This window comes from Neofelis nebulosa, chromosome 5, assembly GCF_028018385.1.
Source record: "Neofelis nebulosa isolate mNeoNeb1 chromosome 5, mNeoNeb1.pri, whole genome shotgun sequence".
In the NCBI taxonomy this organism is placed as follows: domain Eukaryota; kingdom Metazoa; phylum Chordata; class Mammalia; order Carnivora; family Felidae; genus Neofelis; species Neofelis nebulosa.
In genome coordinates this window covers 64,613,983-64,633,731 of record NC_080786.1, presented here as the reverse complement: position 1 = coordinate 64,633,731, position 19,749 = coordinate 64,613,983, and the positions used below count along the sequence as shown (strand labels likewise).

The 19,749-nt window shown below is 39.9% G+C and overlaps 1 protein-coding gene across 8 annotated transcripts in view; it reads left to right on the top strand.

Moving 5' to 3' along the window:
* PLD1 (phospholipase D1) overlaps positions 1-19,749 on the top strand; it is a 207,662-nt gene that overhangs the window by 130,697 nt on the left and 57,216 nt on the right. For 7 of the 8 annotated variants that reach the window (XM_058732391.1, XM_058732392.1, XM_058732393.1 and 4 more), the window contains 5 exons: positions 459-572; positions 5,715-5,843; positions 6,588-6,706; positions 8,105-8,218; positions 18,658-18,768. In XM_058732391.1, the coding sequence (XP_058588374.1) occupies positions 459-572; positions 5,715-5,843; positions 6,588-6,706; positions 8,105-8,218; positions 18,658-18,768 (587 nt within the window). The remainder of the gene's footprint in view (positions 1-458; positions 573-5,714; positions 5,844-6,587; positions 6,707-8,104; positions 8,219-18,657; positions 18,769-19,749) is intronic. The other variant, XM_058732389.1, reaches the window with a different exon arrangement.

Here is a 19,749-nt window from a genome sequence, read left to right as displayed (position 1 = left end):
TATCACCTATTCAATATCATGCCATTTTGTGGCTTTGTTTGCCTCATTTTAGAACAGACTTATTGTTGTAGTCACACAAGTAGTTGTGACAACCACAATTCATACTTCTGATGGTAGCAGGAGGTCTAAGCATTTCTAAAATAATGCCAAGTTATAAAGAAAAAAAGAAAAGTATTAAGCATCCTTAACTTCTCATAGAAGAGATTTCCTGTCTCTTCCTAGCCAGAAATATATGAAGTTTTATCTTCAAACATTAGATTTTCTACATCTTGTAAATTTACTGTTCTTTTCAAATTTGTCTTAAAGCTCTACAGTTTTCTGTAGCACAGAATTTGTGACTGGTTTTATAGCCTTGCCTAGTTTTAAAAATGATCGAGCCTGCTTTTCAGGGTAGCAAATTTGATATATATCTATTTCTTTGTTTAAAAAAAAAAAAAAGAACTCTCAACTTTCTCCAGGTTATTGTAATCACTGTAGAAGTCGTCAGAATTTAATCCATGGTTTAAAACCCCACCTGAAACTCTTTCACTCTTCCAGTAAGTCTGAGCAGGGACTCACTAGACCTAATGTTGGTAAGTGATGTGTGAAGCCGCAGAATGTCCTTAGGCTTCAGCTTTTGCTGCATGAGCAGAGTGAGTGTGTTTCTGGATTGGCTTTCTGTTTGCACAGTTTTTACACCACATGTATTATTTGAAATTGTTATCTGAGGAGCTTTTGTAAGAACTAGGTATTTGAATAAATAGGGCCTAAAATGTGGTGGTGGGGATGAAGAGGAATTTGGCAACGGATCAGGGGACAAGAAAAGGGACAAGTAATGTTCGTGATGAATGGCAACCATAGTAAAGTCATAAGCTAGAGCTTATTGTGTGCAGACTTCCTGTTACTACCCTAAGCACTGGTGGTGCTCGGCCGTAATAGTGTTACAGATTGACTCCCTTTTACAGATGAGGAAACTCAGGGTTAGAGATCAAAAGTAACCTGCACAATGCTGTTCCAGTTTATCAGCCTTCCAGAGCTCATAATTCAGATTTGTGATTTAGCAAAAATGCAGATTACTACATCATGAGGTTTTGGCTGGATTCCGAGGCCACGATTCTAGGGCACTACTTAGAAGACTTAGCTAGAGCCCAGCTACCATGGCTGGATATGAGTCACTCACTTGTGGACCCTGGTGTTTCTCAGGGGCTCTGAGGGGGTATACCAAGCAGGTGGGCCCTGGACACTCCCATCTCTATTGGTACTTGCTTCAACCAGAAAAATTCTGTGAGGTGTGTATATATGTTTCTGTGTGTGTGTGTGTGTATATATATATACATATATATATATATATATATATATGTATATGTATATATATATATGTATATGTATATATATATATATACACAAACACATATATATACATATATATACACACAGAAATATATATACACACACACATATATACACATATACACACATATACACACATATATACACATACACACATATACACATATATACATATATATATACACACACAGAAACATATATACACACACACATACACATATACACATATATACACACGCATATATACACATATACACATATACACATATATACACATATATACACAAATACACATATATACACATATACACATATATACACATATACACATATATACACATATACACATATATACACATATACACACATATATACATATATATACACACACACAGAAACATATATACACACACACATACACATATACACACATATACACACATATACACACATACACACATACACATATATATACATATACACACACATATATACATATATATATATATATATATATATATATAAAAGCTTCATGTGAATTTGTGTTGGAAGAAAAAAAGCAAGGTTCTGCTATTAATGAAAGGAGTTTAAAGAGCACAGCTCTACATTTAAATTATGTAATGATTTAAACATAGTGTCTCATAGGACTTGAAACCTGATTTAAGCACAGAGTAACTCTTCATAAGAAATCTGAAACTGAATATTTGCTTGAGTTAATAATTTCCTTTCCTGAGGCTACAAACTGGGTTAGCTTCTTAGTTCAAATCAGTTTTACTTGAACGCAAAAGACCATGATGACCTGGGCTCCTAGTGAACCTTACTGGCCGTGGACAGAAATTAGCGTGGAGCCATGTACAAGATCACTATGGGTTAATTAGATAATGCACTAACAGGAGGATCCAAAGAGGGCTCTGTGCTGAGAACAAAGAGCTCAGTGTGGGGCTCCATCTCAAGAACGTTGAGATCGTGACTTGAGCTGAGGTCAGAAGCTTAACTGATTGAGCCACCCAGGTGCCCTGGTAGATGTTATATCTTAGGACACATATGTGGGAAGTGCCAAAAGTGTTTATTTCAGCATGTCAGATGTAGGTGTGGAATGAGGTAGATGCATAGACGTCTATAATTTCTTATTCAAAATTCTAGGGGTCAGATGTGCTTCAGAAATTAGAAGATTCCAGATTTTAGAAAGGTAATGCAATACCTATACTCTATATTATGTTATACTGCTTGCAGGGTCTGGGAAACACCTAAACAGATCATTTATATTTGTGCAACACCAGGTGGGTTAAATAAAGATTATAACTTCTTTTTAGTTCAGGTCAGATTTTGCTAGCAAATGAGCTATGAGAAAACATTTGAATTTTCAGAGCTTTTGGGTTTTGGAATTATGGATAAGAGTTAGTAAATTTTGTGTATAGATTGGATTGGTGGGTTACATCTGTACCTGTAACGGAAGGTTTTGAAGGTCAGGCTGTGACCTTGAACTTCATCTATCAAATGTTGGAGAATCCCTGGTGGGTGAGGAATGGAGGTGGGATTTGGAGAAGACAGGTGGTGGGGGGTGGGTGGAGAGTTAAGGGTGGTGTTTTACTAAGTTACACTACACCACAGAGAGTCTGACTAGCTTGTCCCAGGAATGAAGTGAATGGGAGAAACTTTTTCCAAAGGAAGAATCTGCAGATTTCAATAGGATTTGGGAAGTGGCGACTGGGAGGTAGGTGGAGAAGAGAGCAAGGAAAAGAAGGGAGCCAAAGTTGATCCTGAGGTTTGAGCTTGAGTAACTATGAACAGAAAGCAGAAATCTCAAGGAAGACTTGATTCTGTGGGAATAATAATGATTCTAGTGTTAAACACATGGTTTTAAGGCCTGGTGGGACAACTGGGTGGAGAAGGTTGAGGGAGGCTTTGGAAGGGGCTGTGGATCTGAGAGCCAAAGGAGAAGCCAGAGCTCGAAGAGCACATTTGGAAGAAGATTAGGGAGAACTTTGTGAAGGAGGAGGGACTAGGAAAGAAGGTCAAGAAGCGGGGGTTGCAGTAATGGTGTAGGGGATGCAGCCTTGGCAGTCAAGAGACCATAAAAAGAAGAGAGGAAGAAGCAAAGCCAGAAGACATGGGTGAAGGGCAGGAAGACACCCTTTCTATGAACTTTACAGCCTGTGTCTGGGCCACTGAGGGATGAGGACTGCAGAAAACTGGCATAAAACCTATGCCAAAGACAAGGCAGGTGCAATTATGAAATCAGCTGGAAGCCAAATGCAGACTGAGGAGGACCCCTCAGATCAGCATGGCTGATATAAAAAGCCTCTCTTCTTGCTCGTAGGTGCTCATGCACTTCTGGGCAGCAGTCACACTAACTATGAGTCCTTGGCTGTATTGCCTTAATATTTCATTTGTTCTGGGGAAGACTGACTTATTTGGAATAATTTAGGCCATGACTGAAACCAAAAACAAATTTGAATTATGAGCAGGTTGAATCCAATCAGTACCAACACAATTTTCTGAGATGAGAATTTGCTTTGTTTTGTTTTTCTTATCATAACTGATTGTTAGGTGAAAGTTAATTTTTAAACACATGCATGCATATAAATGTTAAGCTTTAGCTTATGTATATATTACCATATATATATATATATATATATTCTAAAGGTTTTACAGGTGAGCAAACAGATTGCCAGTACTTTGGCCTTTCAGTCTCAACAGAGCAGGAAAATAAATCACTGGGAGAAGTCAATAGAATGCTATTTTTAACATTATTTAGTTTTGTTAATATTTAGCACTTTTAAGACATTTTTCTTTTATAGATTATGTCAATAACCTTTGAAGGTTAATTATTCAGTTTAAGTTAGAATATTAGCAGTGTGTGTGTGTGTGTGTGTGGTGATTGTTTAAAAACCTTTGTTCTGCAAGTACGTATTGATTGCCTACTGAATGCCAGGAGCTACACCACACAGTGAAGGCACACTCTCCACCCCGAAGAGCTTCCAGACTCGTGGGGAGCATCCGTGCACAATTGTGTCAGGGAGTCCGAGGCACCAGGGTGTGCAGCTACTGATGGTTTTACGGCAGTGCTAGTGGTAGCCTCACCCTTCTGGGATCTGGGAGGTACCTGTAGGGCAGGTGACAGCTATTGTAGCTCTAGAAAGATGTGGAGTTGAGGATGAGAGGGAGGGAAGGGCATTCCGGACGGGAAGGAATAATGTGCCAACTGTACCAAGGCGTAACAAACCACGCCTGTCGAAACACTGGGAGAAATGTGGTGTGCACGGGGCCTGGGTTGGGGAAGAACAAGGGCCAGAAAGGGAGATTGGCATCAGTTTGGGAAGAACCTTCTGTGCACACTCAGCTTTTAGGACCTGACTCCCCGTGGGCAGGCAGCAGGTGATCTTAGAATGCTTTTAAGCCAATGGTATGCGTTTTAGAAAGACCATTCTGGGACATGTGGTGGTAGGGGGCTGGTCCGCTCCTCTCACTGGTACGTGTTACCATTTATTCATTCAATGAATAGTTTTGTACCCAGCGTGTTTGTTAAGTACCTCTTTTGTGCCAAGCGCTGCTTTGTGATTTGTAGTTCTGCTTGTCTTCCTGCTTAGTTGTTTATGTGGCCACCATATCCCATAAATGTACAAACTATTTAAGTCAGAATTTTCATCCTTAAGTAAAATGGTCCCGGCAAAGCTCTTTGTGAAATGCTGCAGTGGGTTGCTGCTTTTGCGCCTTATGTGATCATAAGCTCTGTGTGTTCTTGTGATATTTATTATGGATGTCATTTATGATGTTGGGAGTATGGAATGTTAGAGCCAAAGATCTTAGATGCCATCTAGGCCAAATTCTTCCTTTTACATGTAAAGAATTTCTGACCCAAAAAGATGAAGCTCGGTGTCAGTCAGCTTGACAATCCCAGGGCAGGAACAGGGGCTGTGTGCTGATTTGAGGTTCTTGATTCTGAGATGCAAAAGACAAAATTATGTATTGGGCATGCGCCATGTTGGTTGAAGAGAGCCAAGGGCATGACTTCTTCATGGCGTCTCCCATTCATGTTTCTCTGCCTGACCTGGCTTTATTGCTCTCTCGTAGTCCCTCTCAGCAAGTTCTTTATTCATGGTTAACTTTGTGAGATGTTCTTCAGTCACCTAGTAGATGGGGAGAAGAACGTTGACTTTCATTGTCAAGTAATGAACCTGGTTATAGCACCCACTACTCACTAATGGTAAACTTTTATGGATTATGAAACCTCACCAGCCCACAGCCTCAGATAGAATGAACACATGCTACCCTAGTTCCAAGGCTTAAAGATAACAGTTCGGAAGCCTCTAGCCATTCAATAAATGAGACGTGAGCCTCCCTCCCTGGGGCCCACCTGAACACAGTCTCTGCTGCCTTCACAGACACCAGCTCCCTCCGCAGTTTACAGACAGGCATGGGAGAGCTCCATGGGGAAACCAGGTTCTGGCATGGAAAGGACTACTGCAATTTTGTCTTCAAAGACTGGGTTCAACTTGATAAACCTTTTGCTGGTGAGTACCATGGTCGTGGGTGGCTGCTTGTGTTTTGTCTTTTACTTGTCAGCATCTCAGCAAGTATGCATGTACAGGATATAATGTCCTTTATTCTGCTTTGTTTTGTTTTGAATATTTGGTAAAACTTTGGAGACTATGATCCAGTCATATACACAAGGACATTTCCTTGTAAGTATAATAAGAAAAGAGCATGAAACATAGCTTACTGTTTGAAACCTCCAGGTTCCATCAAGGCATATTTGGGGGGTAATAATCTGTAATTCTACAAGAGGTGACTTCCTTTGTTCTCCTTTTCTGCTTATCATCTTCATCTTCCAGCATTAAAATGACCCATTTTCGGATTATCACTGTGCTTATGTGTCTAAGAGAAGAGAAAGACAGAACTGTATATACAGCCTGAGGTTATTTCAACAGGATTTAGAAGAAAAATGTAATATTAAGTACACAGCCTTAGATAATTTACACCAATTCACATCTTGCCTTGACTAGTGATTATGTTGTACTAAGTGAAATGGAAACCTGTTGGGGGAGGAACTTGGGGGACCGTGCTCCTCAATGTAATAGATAGCTATGTTTTTCTTGGCTATAAAGGTATTGTTCCACCCAAGCCAAGTAATATACGCATAGTGAACATTACCATGTTTCCTTTTACATATCATGGTTGGGGTGAGTGCTGGAATCAGATGGCTGTGTCTGTGGCACAGAAGTTAGTGACGATCCTTGCCCGGGGCACCTGGGCAGATTTCATTGACAGGCACTCCACTCCCCGGATGCCATGGCATGACATTGCCTCTGCAGTTCACGGGAAGGCAGCTCGTGACGTAGCACGTCACTTCATCCAGCGCTGGAACTTCACGAAGGTACGTGGATGGTTTTATCATGATTCAGTCCATGTGAAGAGAAATAGCCTGGAAGAGGAGGAGCCCAGAGGGTTGGCAAGAAGGGGCCGTTGTGGCCCGTCTGCTCTTCAGTGCCTGGTTGCCAGAGCGCCGGGGTCTGTGGGCAAAAGAAAAAGAAAATGTCCCTAAACTTTCACACCACAGGCAATTCGAAGCACGGAGAGATAGATGCTACTTTCAGGGCCTATTGTGATCTTTTTAACATTTTGGATGCTCAGTGTTGATTAAGCATCTGGTTTGGACTGATGGCCACCTAGAAAGCTGTTGTAGGGGGCAAGGGCCTTGTTGGGAGGAAAGAGCTCGAGCTTTCAAGTCCCTCTCGTCCTGGCGTTGTACTGGGTTCATACTGGTCCAGGCTTCTGGAAGGAGATTCTGAGCAAAGGGAAGCAGTGTGAGAAGATAGAGCCATTTTCCTTTTGTCCAGACTGTGACGTCTTTACTACGCCTTCATTACATAGAGGAAGAACTTAAGTACCTACCATCCTGGTGTCATTAAGCTTCCGTTTTATTTACTATGAATTATGACAAGGCATTAGCATCCTTGATAATTTGGGACAAAATTATTTTATCAACAGCTTAGAGTCTCCCCTTAGTTTTCATTAACGTGAACTTTCGTTTGCATAAACTTGATAACCTCTTAGAAATAATGGAAATATTTTTAACCAAAATTAAGGGAGCATGAATGAATAAATGAAGGGACATTACTTTTAACCCGCTAGTATCTGTGATTGGTTTGGGGATTTCTGTTGCTTGTATACTCCATCCCTGGCAGGATAAATTGGTAAGCCCCAAAAACTTTTTAAAAATTATACAACCTTTATCTCAGAAAATCTTTTTTGGGTACTTACATTAAAAAGTAATTCAACAGGGTAATTTATTTGGACATTGCTTCTAATAATTCTGATAAAATGGGAAATAACTGAAATGCACATTAATAAGAATTTATGACATATGGTTCTTCTATATAATTTTCTTGTGAAATTATTAAAATATAATATACAGTTATACATTGCTGTGACAGGATAGTAAGAAATCAGTTTACAAAAAAAATACAATTTTTGGAATTATATACCTCTATAACTCTAGATTACACTTAGGCTTTCTTTAAAAATATAAAACAGTACATGCCTTACTCCAAAAGGTAAAGGAGGAAGGGAAAAAGGAGTTCTCTGCCACTGGAAAATGGAAAGAGCACAAAAATAAATCATCTATTGCCTCTTCAACTAGAAACATTCACTGTTAACATTTTTCTTTTTCAAATGAATCTTAATTTCTTTTATAATCACAAAAGTAGGGAGGAATGGAGCTATTTTCTCATCTGGATCTTTTTTTTTTTTAATCTGTTTTTCTTCATTTTAGATAATGAAATCAAAGTATCGGTCCCTTTCGTATCCTTTTCTGCTTCCAAAATCTCAAACAACAGCCCATGAGCTGAAATATCAAGTGCCTGGGTCGGTCCATGCCAATGTACAGGTAAGTCTGGCTTTTCTTTTACACCAAATGCTCCTGGGTAGACTTACTCTTATTAGATCAAGTGCCTAGTACATTGGCTTCATATTTTTCAGTGAGTGCCACTCCAAAACATATCTGAATAGGTCTTGTAAAACTTAGTATTATATTTCCTGTTTAAAAATCTATTCCATTTATCCTCTTTTTAGAGCTCTTTTGTAAATATGATCAATGCACATTTTTCCTTCCTCAGCACATGTTACATCTGTCACTCGTCTTTTATTCTATACTGTAGCGTGTTCATCATTATCTTTACATGTCCATCTTATTTCATCTGTGTTATCAGTTTCTTTAGTGACACACTCATGTCCTTTATGCCTCTGTTCCTCCCACTGTAGCTGTCTTAGAGTCTTACACATGGTAGGTGATTGATAATTTTCTCAGCTGATATAAAACAATCATTAGGAAGCATGTCCCTTATGAGAGTGTCTCACAGAAAGCATATTCATTCTTTTTTTTGATTATTTTTTTAATGTTTATTTAATTTTGAGAGGAAGAGAGAGCATGAGCTGGGGAGGGGCAGAGAGAGAAGGAGACCCAGAATCTGAGGCAGGCTCCAGGCTCTGAGTTGTCCACACAGAGCCCGATGCAGGGCTTGAGCCCGCGAACCGTGAGATCATGACCCGAGCTGAAGTCAGATGCTTAACTGACTGAGCCACCCAGGTGCCCCAAAAGCATGTGCATTCTTAATCTATATAATCTTTCATACATAAACTGTAAAAACATCAAATGCTCAAAAAAATTTATATTTCTGTCTTTTTGCTTCTTTTTTTTAATATGTTTGATATCACTGGTGGGTTGCAAAATGACTTAAAAGGGTTAATCAATCTGGAATAACTCACCTACTTTTACAAAATATGTTTTAAAGTTTCTTTGTCCTCCATTTATAACATTTGCTATAAAGGGCCTGGTTTTGGTTCCCTCAAAAATGTTTTAAGTTTACATGTAAATGAAGAAATCTTTATGTCACAAGGATTCTAATAAATGTGTTCATAATTGGAAAATGAGGAAATAAATAGCCGTAGAAAAGGCCAGTCAAGGAAAGGCTTGTCCTGTAATTCCTCCTGAAGTGACTCTAGCAACCTGACATGCAGTAAACCTGGGACTGATACCAGTTAAGCACCAGGAGTGTGGCTGATACTTCATATCTAAGAAGCTAATTATAGGTCAGTCTAATTTTAGTTCCCTAATTAACCAAAAGCCTTTTAGAGGCGTTTTTAATAGAACATGGAATTTGCTTATTGGAGTCGCATAATTTTACTATATCCCATCTAGCCATCTCAAATTACAAATTGGAAAATTAAGACCTAGTGGGGCTAGGGGACTTGTCTAGGGTCACCAGCTAGTTGGTCGCCAGTAGAGTCGGAGCTTGAAATCCTGTTATGGTCCATTGTTACCCCAGCTCAAGTAAATGAGATCATCAGGGGCAGAGCTCGGATGGGCCACCTTTGGCATTGCTTTTTGTTCAAGGTCATCACTATCAGCATCAAAAGTATTGTTTAAGTAAAGATCCAACAGTCTGCTCCTGGCATCGCTAATGTGGATTTATAGAATCTGGACATGGACTCTAGTGAATATGATTATATATATGAATGAAATGCCTAAATTAATTACTTTGTACTATATACAAGTAGAGGTATTTGTATTTAAGTAAAAAGACTTTCAGGCCATAGATCAAATAATAGAACCATCAAAAAGATAAGCCACTTGAGAGAATATTTAGTTATCCCAGGCTATAGGAGACAACTAATTTAAGCTTAGAGGCACAGATATATATATGCATTCATATGTAAGTTAATGAATATTTTATGAACCTGTTTAATTTTATTCTACTTGGAGGGAAGAATTACCCATGCTATAAGATAAAATAGGAGCCTTCATGTTAAGAAAATAAGATAATTTAATTTAAGATTTGAGACGGCATTAAAATTGACTCAGTGATCAACTTATCAAAGTCAGCAGATGCTAATTAAGCATCTGTTAAAAAGGAATTTCTGGGAATTGTACATTTTTGTGATCAGCAAAGGAAGTTTTATCCAATGTTGCATGTACCTATATCTTCTACTATCCCTCGTTAAAGCCCCGTTTTACATATTCTCATCTGGTCCCCCCAGCAAGGTAGATAGTTACTCTGCATGGTCTAGTCTATAAAATGTCTCCCTTAAGTCACTTCTCTGCATCACTGGATATGGTGTTAGAGATGGGGCTGGATCCGTGATATCTCCTGATACGCTTGTATGTTCATCCTCAATCTGCTCTGGTTGGCCTGGACTCAGATACCTGTAAAGCCAATTGATTTGAAAGGAAGTCCACCAAGACTTACTCATTAATTCATTTATTCAGGCAACATATGTTTATTAAGTGCCATCTGTTTGCACAGTGAAGTCATCAATGCATACTTGAGTGCTGAGGAAGACAAAAGTTCTCTGCCTCTGGAAACATAGTTAGCTGACGGAGAGAAAGCTGCCACGTGGAAATATTCAGTTAACAATGCTAGGTGTGGCCTAGGACTAAATGCCGGCCTGAGAGTTCGGCAGTAAGAGTGAGATAACCACGTGGGTGTCTCCTGTAAGGGATAAGCCTGCCTGCTCATCCATGGGGGAACTGACTGCTGCAGGCCATTTGCTCTTGAAGACGGAGTAGATAAAGTTGAGGTGGCATCAGGCCAGATTAGGGATGCCCTGGACTACTGACTTGGTTAATTTGGACCCGATCCTGGAGGCATAAATGAACTTTGGAACTTATTTTTCATCCAGGGAGAAGCACGATACAGGAATGCTTTATGAAAATTAACTTAGATCAGAATCTTACAAACCCAGTTTTACTCGTGAAATGCTAATAGCTCTTCCACAAAAAAAAAAGATTCCATGACAGATAAGTTTTTGCAGATTTTTCAAACCCAGGATTTCTTAGTGCCTTTGTTATGCTAATATGCAGCATGGAATCACTAGGAATGAATGTGCTGTGAGAAAATTCCCAAGCTAAATTGCCAGAGGATCTCTCTCATTTTGTCACATGTCTATTTCCATCTCTGAACAAACACACTTTGGGACCTAAAGTTTTTACATGGGAAGAACTTAGATTAGAAAGAGAGCGGAAGCAAGGAGACCAGGAAGGAGGCTGTGACTTTCATTCTAGCATCTACAAAGTTTGCATTTATAAATTCGTGTTCCTTTTCTTAAAGAGGACTCCCCCCACAATTTCAAGTGTTAGAACTCACAAAACCTGGGTCTCTACTGGCTGCCAAGAGTTGTTTTTCAGACCTGCCAAAATAAGTTCAATTGTGAAAACAGTGGGCACAGCCAGACAGTGCAACTTTTTGAAGTCAGGAAAGTCTGAGATGACCAGAAACCAAAAAAAAGAAAAGAAGTGACCCTGCTCCGTTTCTCCTTTCCCGTAAAGTTCTGACCACGGTGTTGTTTCACTTCACATTTACTGTCTCTAAACGTTATTCATCTTGTCTAGACATTATTGTTTTCAAGTCATGAGTGTATGGAGCTTAGAGGCCAAAAGCAATAATCTGGCTGAATCCCTGGTTTTCCAGAGAACCCAGGAGGGAGCCAGGAGATAGGACCTGGTTGTGAAGTAGGCAACTTGATTTTTTCTTTTTAATTGAAAAAAAAAAATTAAATGTTTATTTATTTTTGATAGAAAGAGAGAGAGGGACACACAGCAGGAGCGGGGGAGGGGCAGAGAGGGGGGAGGGGCAGAGAGAGAGGGAGACACAGAATCCAAAGCAGGCTCCAGGTTCTGAGCTGTCCACACAGAGCCCGACGTGGGGCTCGAACCCATGAACTGTGAGATCATGACCTGAGCCAAAGTCAGACGCTTAACTGACTGAACCACCCAGGCACCCCAGCAACTTGATTTTTAAAGGGTTTATTGTCCTATTTCTAGACCCTCCACTCTCTCAGCTATTGTGTGGCAGTAGCCATATAACTTACATACTCTTGGTTGAGAAATTTAACACTGTTTAATAAAGTTCTTTCTTAGGGCTATTCTTTTTAAACTTTTTTTTTTTTTAATTTTTTTAATGTTTATTTATTTTGGAGACAGAGAGAGACAGAGCATGAACAAGGGAGGGTCAGAGAGAGAGGGAAACACAGAATCTGAAGCAGGCTCCAGGCTCTGAGCTATCAGCACAGAGCCCAACGCGGGGCTCGAACTCATGGACTGTGAGATCATGACCTGAGCTGAAGTCAGTCGCTTAACCGACTGAGCCACCCAGGCGCCCCTAAACTTTTTATTTAATGTTTGTTTCTGAGAGAGAGGGAGAGAAGAGACTGAGCATGAGCAGGGGAGGGGCAGAGAGAGAGGGAGATAGGGAATCTGAAGCACGCTCCAGGCCCTGAGCTGTCAGCACAGAGCCCGATGTGGGGCTCAACCTCGTGAGCTGCGAGAGCATGACCTGAGCCAAAGTTGGATGCTTAACTGACTGAGCCATAGGGCTATTCTTTTTAACAAATTTTAATATGATTTCTAACATAGTTTATTGTTCATAATATAATTTGGAGACCACAAGGTTAATTAACTCAAAGGGAGCAAGGGGCTGGAGCAAGGGGAAGAGGTAGAATCTAGAGTCAGACTGTGTGCAAAGCCTAGATTTGCTACATGCCAGCTGTGCAACCTTGGGAAAATACTTCACATCTCTGCTTGCATTTTCTTCATCAATAAAACAGAGACAATAATAGTATCCGCTTCATAGAATTGTGATGATGGCTAAATAGGCAAACCCATGCAAACTACTTAGAGGAAGTACGCTCATTGTGGATTATATCGATACTACCTTCGGTGTTCAAGCTTTCCCTAGTGTTTTCAAGACTTTGGAACAAAGAAGTTGACATTTTTCTGGATGGGTCGCTAGGCTACTTCTGGATACAAAGTCTTTATACCATATATTTATTGAAGGGGAGAGAAGCATTTGATATAATAAAGTAGATAAATAATAGGGGCAATTTGTGTTTTTTATTGGAAAAAGGGAACCCGATTATTTAATTTTTTTGACACACAACCATTGGGTTCAACCATCCTTGGTGATTGATTCCACACCAGCCCTGACACATAGCCATTACAGAAGGCTTGCCACAGCCTGCCCGGGAGACTGGAGCCAGGCCTGCCCCCACCAACACAGATTTCTGCTACTGAAAAAAAAGAAAGGAGAGGCGAGGGGAGGCGAGGGGAGGCGAGGGGAGGGAAGGGAAGGAAGAAAGGAATTCATGCTGACTTCAGCAATTTCCACCAGCACTTTTAGAATAATCTTGGGTGTTTCCACTCAGAGCTGGGCATTCTCAGAAGCCTGCCAAGAACATTGAGAGAAGACAAAGCAGGAGAAAGGCATGGGGCAGAGATTTGGAGGAAAGACAGTTCTGAAACTGCTTATGCATAGACTGTATAAAAGAACTTGTTTTTCTCCTAAAAAGAACAAACTAGATTCCTGAATGCTATCACTGCCACTTCAGGTAAATGACCTAGACAGAAGACATTCAACATGTCTATTAAGGTAAAAGAAAAAGCCTGATGCCAAATTGGCATCAATATGGAATCAATGTAGGGAACAATCTTTTTTTATTAAATTGGGCAGCTTTGTGCAGAAAAGCTATCCCTTAGACAGTCATTGTTGGGAAGTCCTGCCAAATTGAGGGAAATAATTCCACTGGAGTTAGGTCTTTGATCTCTTTGTCTGTTAAAAAATACATTAAACACAAAAGAAACTAAACAGGCAAGTGTGAATGACATCCAAATTATATTACTGGAAAAATGTGTTTCTGCACTTGGGGAGAATGGCCAAATGACTCTCCAAAGGCTGTCAATGTAGGAATCAATGTAGATTTCAAAGGACCACAAGATGTTTTGTATTGTGAAAAAATAAAGTAGGTAGGTGAGGATAAAAAGAAAGCCACTTAACTTACTTCTAAGGCAGTTTCCTAACATGGAAGCTGTTTTCCATTTATGGACTGGGTCTTCATGCAGTAGCATTTTTGTACTTGCTACTTGGCTGGAGAAGCCCCGTGAGAGGGGAATGTTTACTCCCTGTCCAGTACTGCATTGAGCTTTTTGAGGATTATCTCCTTCAATACCGGAAGGAAGAGCCTGATAGTATGAGGCAAATTCTTGAACTAATTCCTATTTCTTGGTGCTCCTGGCCTGCTGTGCCCTCAGTATAGACTGGCAGAGTGAGGGCCACCAGTCTGAGTGCCTCCCTGGTCTCCTGGCCCAGGCCACCAGTGACCTCTGCTTGAGACACATATGAAAAGTGCTCTGGTCCTAGCAGTCTCTGGTCCATGATTGACTTGGGAGTTTAGGGAAATAAAAAGAAATTAAGATATGTGCTGAATTTATAGGGAAGCAAAGCATAATAGTAAGAGAAAAGCAACTTGGGACAAATACTAAGGAAGTTTTGAAAGTTTTCCTTCAAGAAGAGACTTCTGTATATTCAGCTTAGGCCCACTGTATATAAGGGGATCAGGGCTTGTGGATAAAGAGAAGGTTATCTATCTATCTGTCTGTCTGTCTGTTTGTCTGTCTTTACAAAGTGATTCCACCATTCTGTACATTACTCAGTACTCACCGTGATAACTATGGTCACCATCTATCGCTGAACAAGATTATTACAGTATCATTGACCATATGTGACTTATTTATTTTATAATTAGAAGTTTGACCTCTTAATCCCCTTCACCTATTTCACCTGAGAAGACTATCTTTAAAGCTAAAAAAATAGGACATGGTACAATGGAAAATAACTGGGTCTAGTTACGGTTTTGAGGCTAAAACATAAAATTAGAAATATGCTCTTTTTATATAATTTAAAATTGTGTATTCAAACTTGAGGTTTCAAAAGTGAGGGTTAGATTTGATTCTCAGTATGTACTTGGGGTGGGGAGTAAGATGAGGCCCATTTCTGCATGTGTGAGCAAGGGTTTGAGGCTTGTCTCCGTTACATTGGTTTAAGACAAAAATGCAGGCCAAGTTGGTCAGATCAGTTAAGAAAAAGGGGAAGAGTAAATCTTAAATTTAACACAGAAGGGTCAGTCACAATGTGTTTGACCTATGTGGCTGTTTATAAGCTTTCTAGACCATCAAGCGTTTCAAGCGGCCAAGATGATTTATAGATCACCTCAGGGTCCCTGGTTCAGGGGTAGAGGCAGGACCAAAGGGAAATCTGTGTTTTTAGTTTTTTTGTGGTGATAGATTTTAACTAATTAGGATAATAGTAAATGAATAGTAATCCCAAGTTATTGTTTCTCTGTATCACTTGAAAGATATGTTCAAGTTTAATACAAAATGATGACTTGTTAAAGTTAGATGAGTTTTCAGGGTGAGAAAACAATGCAGGTTTGGACTCCGACAATCGAATTGGTAATGCGGAACCCCCCTGTATAGGGGGGCAGCCTCCACATGCTGAGGTTTAATAGGCATTAGGGGGCTCCCCTCCACCTTGCTTATGCTGGCCTTCACATTCTTCTTTTGGCTTACAAACATACTTATTTTCGGGGCGCCTGGGTGGCTCAGTCGGCTGAGCGTCGAACTTTGGCTCAGGTCATGATCTCCTAATTTGTGAGTTTGAGCTCCGTGTTGGGCTTTCTGCTGTCAGTGTGGACCTGCCTTAGATCCTCTGTCCCCCTTCCTCTCTTGGCACCCCCTCTCAAAAAGAAATGAACATTACAAAAAACAAATATGTTGATTTTAAACATTTAAAGGCCTCCATGAACATTTACGATTACTTTCACAGGAAAGATGGCCTGCATACATTGCCTTCGTGGCAGCCACTGGCCATCAACCTTAGCTTCCCTCCCCAGTGTGTCTGGTTCCAAGGGAGACTCTTTCCAGCATAATCGTCCAGGAAGCCACTTTAATTAGACTTGAACCCTATTTGGCACTCCCAATTTATATCTTATGTTAATGGTTTGTTAAATCTTTGAATCAGGGCAAATTTTGAGAGTGAGAAAGGAAAGAAAAGTATAAGGTTTCAGGATTTGAGGGGAAGACTGAGAAGTTACCACCAAGGATGGTATATAAATTTTGCCTGGAAGTTTTTAGAGGTAGAAATCCCATACATCAAATAAATACTATGTGCCACATACCTGCTTCTTTTTGTGTTTGTTATGCCATTTATTTTTTTACCCAGTAGCTGTGGGTGTGGCGATGGGAGGAAGGGAGGAAGGGAGAGAGAGAGAGAGACAGAGAGACAGAGAGAGATATCTCATATCTCAGTTGTACAGTGGAGGAAACTGAGTCTCCCTGATATTAAAATGACTTGCTCAAGGGGAAAAAGCTAGTAAGGGCAGAGGTGTAACACAGATCTCCAGATTTCCTATCTGTCCAGTATACTCTGTAATTTCATACATTGTTCCCAGAGTTATATAGAATCAAATCATTATGTGTAGCTTAAGAATCTTGTCAAGGTAGCCTGCATTTTCAGGGCTATGCCCCTTAGCAACAAAATTCAACATAAGTTTGAGTGGACTCACAATGGAAACTTCTATTTGTTCAACACTGTGTTATTTATACTGAGGGACAATAATGCAGTTCCTTAGAGATTATGAATCAAGGTATTTTCCCCGTGTGGATCATATTTATTTAAATTTTCCTTAGGAGTTTTTGTTTTTTTTTTTTTTTAAAGAGAGAAAGAGAGAGAGCAAGTGGGCAGGGGAGAGAGACAGGGAGAGAGAGAGAGAGAATTCCAAGCCAGGTTCCACTGCCAGTGCAGAGCCTTTGCAGGGCTTGAACTCACGAACCATGAGATCATGACCTGAGCTGAAATCAAGAGTGGGACGCTTCACCGACTGAGCCACCCAGGTGTCCCCATTATGAGTTTTCTTTTGAGATATTTGCCTGTTGCTGTCCACAATTAAATTTTCCAACTGTACGTATTCATCTGATAAAATTAAGTACATGTTTCGAGGAAAACTATTTTGTAATAAATACCTCATAGTAAATAAAGGAATAACATTTTGAGGATAACATAATCGATGATGTTAGTAAGTACTAGTTTGAATTTAGTGTTATAGAGGTAATTTTTAAAGCTATTGATTAGATCAAGAATTTTACCAACTTTTATATATAACAGACATAAAACCAATTATGTACTAGATTGCTTTATACATTCCTAATAATGTGGAGCCATTCTTTTTTTTTCAATTTCAGTTGACCTCATGAGAGACAGTTTCAATATTCATTTCAAATCAGGAGGAGGAAGTAGTGATTCTTCTGCAATGTCATGCTACTGCTCAAGGAAGTAGTAATAAGTATCTATTTACTGGGCACCTACTGTATGCTTAACATATTTATTGAGCACCTACTGTATGCTCAACATAATATTTATTGAGCACCTACTGTATGCCTAACATTGTACTGCAGTCATAGTTAGAATGCTGGAAAAGTGACCAACAGTGGTTCTTAGTGCTGCAGGTTTGCATGTCCTCCAGACCACCCTCCTGTGCACAGCCCCAGTGTACTGTCCAGCGTCTCTGACATGATCTGCCAGAGCTCAAATGCATCCTCTAACGTTCTAATTAATAATAGCAATACCATATGCTAGGTAACAGGCCTCCTGCACACTTCTCAGAGATTCATTTCATCCTCTCCACAATCCTATAAAATAGATATTCAACTTAATAAAACAGAAATATGAGGCACCAGGAGGTTGAGAAACTTGACCAGGATCAAAGCTACAAAGTGGTTGGGCTAAGCTTTGAACTAGCTGATCCCACTAGGTATCAGCGTACTTAACACATACTCAGGCACCTGAGCTGGAAGCTCTTGATGTAATCCAGGTGAGAGCAAGTGAGTGTCTGAATAGAGGGAGACAGTAGGACTGAGAAAGATGAACAATGAAGAAGCACACCAAGAATCAGACAGCCGATTAAAGCTGCAGTCAAGATTATATATCTAAATGAATCTATTGGCATTTTAAAAGGTATTAATCTGAGCACTATTTGGGGAAAAAGGAATCAGCACATTATCATGTCAGATCTAGGGTGACTATATCACATGACTCAAACCAGGACGCTTTGGAGAGTAACGGTGGTACTATTAATAAATAGTAATTGTGGAACCATCATGGAAAAAGAATACCAATGGTCACCCTACTCATAGCCCCCAAAAGAGCTACTTTTGAAAGACTCTTGGTAGAAACCACACTTTGTTGTTTGCAGTGTTGACAAAATAATTCTGGGTGGAGGAGGATATTTTCAGGATTTGATTTCTAGCTGGGCTCCTTCCTTATGGATTATGTCCAAGGACCAGTTTCCCACCCATCTACTCTACTTGGCCCACACATGACACCCACGCCACTCACACACAATCATTCGGTTGTGTAGAAGAGAAAGGATTGATTTCATTGTATTAACACATCTGGTGTCATCTCAATTGTTTACTCATTTCTGATTGCTGCCTTACAGTTGCTCCGCTCTGCTGCTGATTGGTCGGCTGGTATAAAGTACCATGAAGAGTCCATCCATACTGCTTATATCCATGTGATAGAGAACAGCAAGCACTATATCTACATAGAGGTAAGTCCTGCTCATGTAAACTAGTAGGACAACCTGCCTTCCCATAAATAGCTCACAGACACCACAGGGTCCCCAAACTCAGGATCTGCTACATTAATCAGCCTATGTTGAGATATGAATTCAGGTAACCTGAATTTTTACCTCCCCAGCATACCTGACATTCACTTTGTGTTTTCATTAACTCAGGACTCTAATAGGAGTCCCCCAAGTCCCCCAAAATGTATCAACTCACTATGAAATTATTAGCCAGAAATACCATAACATGGATGAGTACATTTTTTACTTGTCTTGAGTTGGAGGGTCCAAGTGTAAGGCGTGTGCTGCTTCAGGAGAGCACATACAAGGGTAATTTGGAAAAATGGAGACCACTGGATGCCTCTGGTTTGGCGATATTGGAATAGGGAGAGTATAAGGAAAGGAACATAGAAAAGGAAGATGTGAGAATATTGAAAGCATGTACCACTTTCTTCAGTCCTCTATGAACCATTTAAAAATTTTGTCAGATGCCAGAGTTTGTGTTCAGAGAATAGGAGAAAATCTAGAGACACTGGGTTTAGATTGGGAACCTTAACTCAACTTCAAAGTAGATATAAAGCTAGCTCAGAGCATGTAGAAAATCCTGAAAAAAAAAAGTCACGATAATGTAAAAGTAAGTCAGAGCACATCTTTTGTCTTTATTTTAGTCTTGTCTTTCCCATTGAACTTTTTTTTTCTTTTGTAATATGTGGAGGGAGATGAGTTTCCTGGAGAAAATCATCCTAACCCTATATTCCTTCCCATTGAGTCTGGGCCTCTGCCTTCCATGCAGTGACTACTCACTAAGGGTGAGTAGGAGAGAATTAGACCTCTATTTATTTCATAGTCCTGGAGAAAGAGAAGTTGATTACAAATATTAGCAGGCCAAATGCAATACAGTATTCTGGATGGGACTATGCAACAAAAAAAGGACTCTGAATATCAAAGTCTGGAGCTTTGTATTAA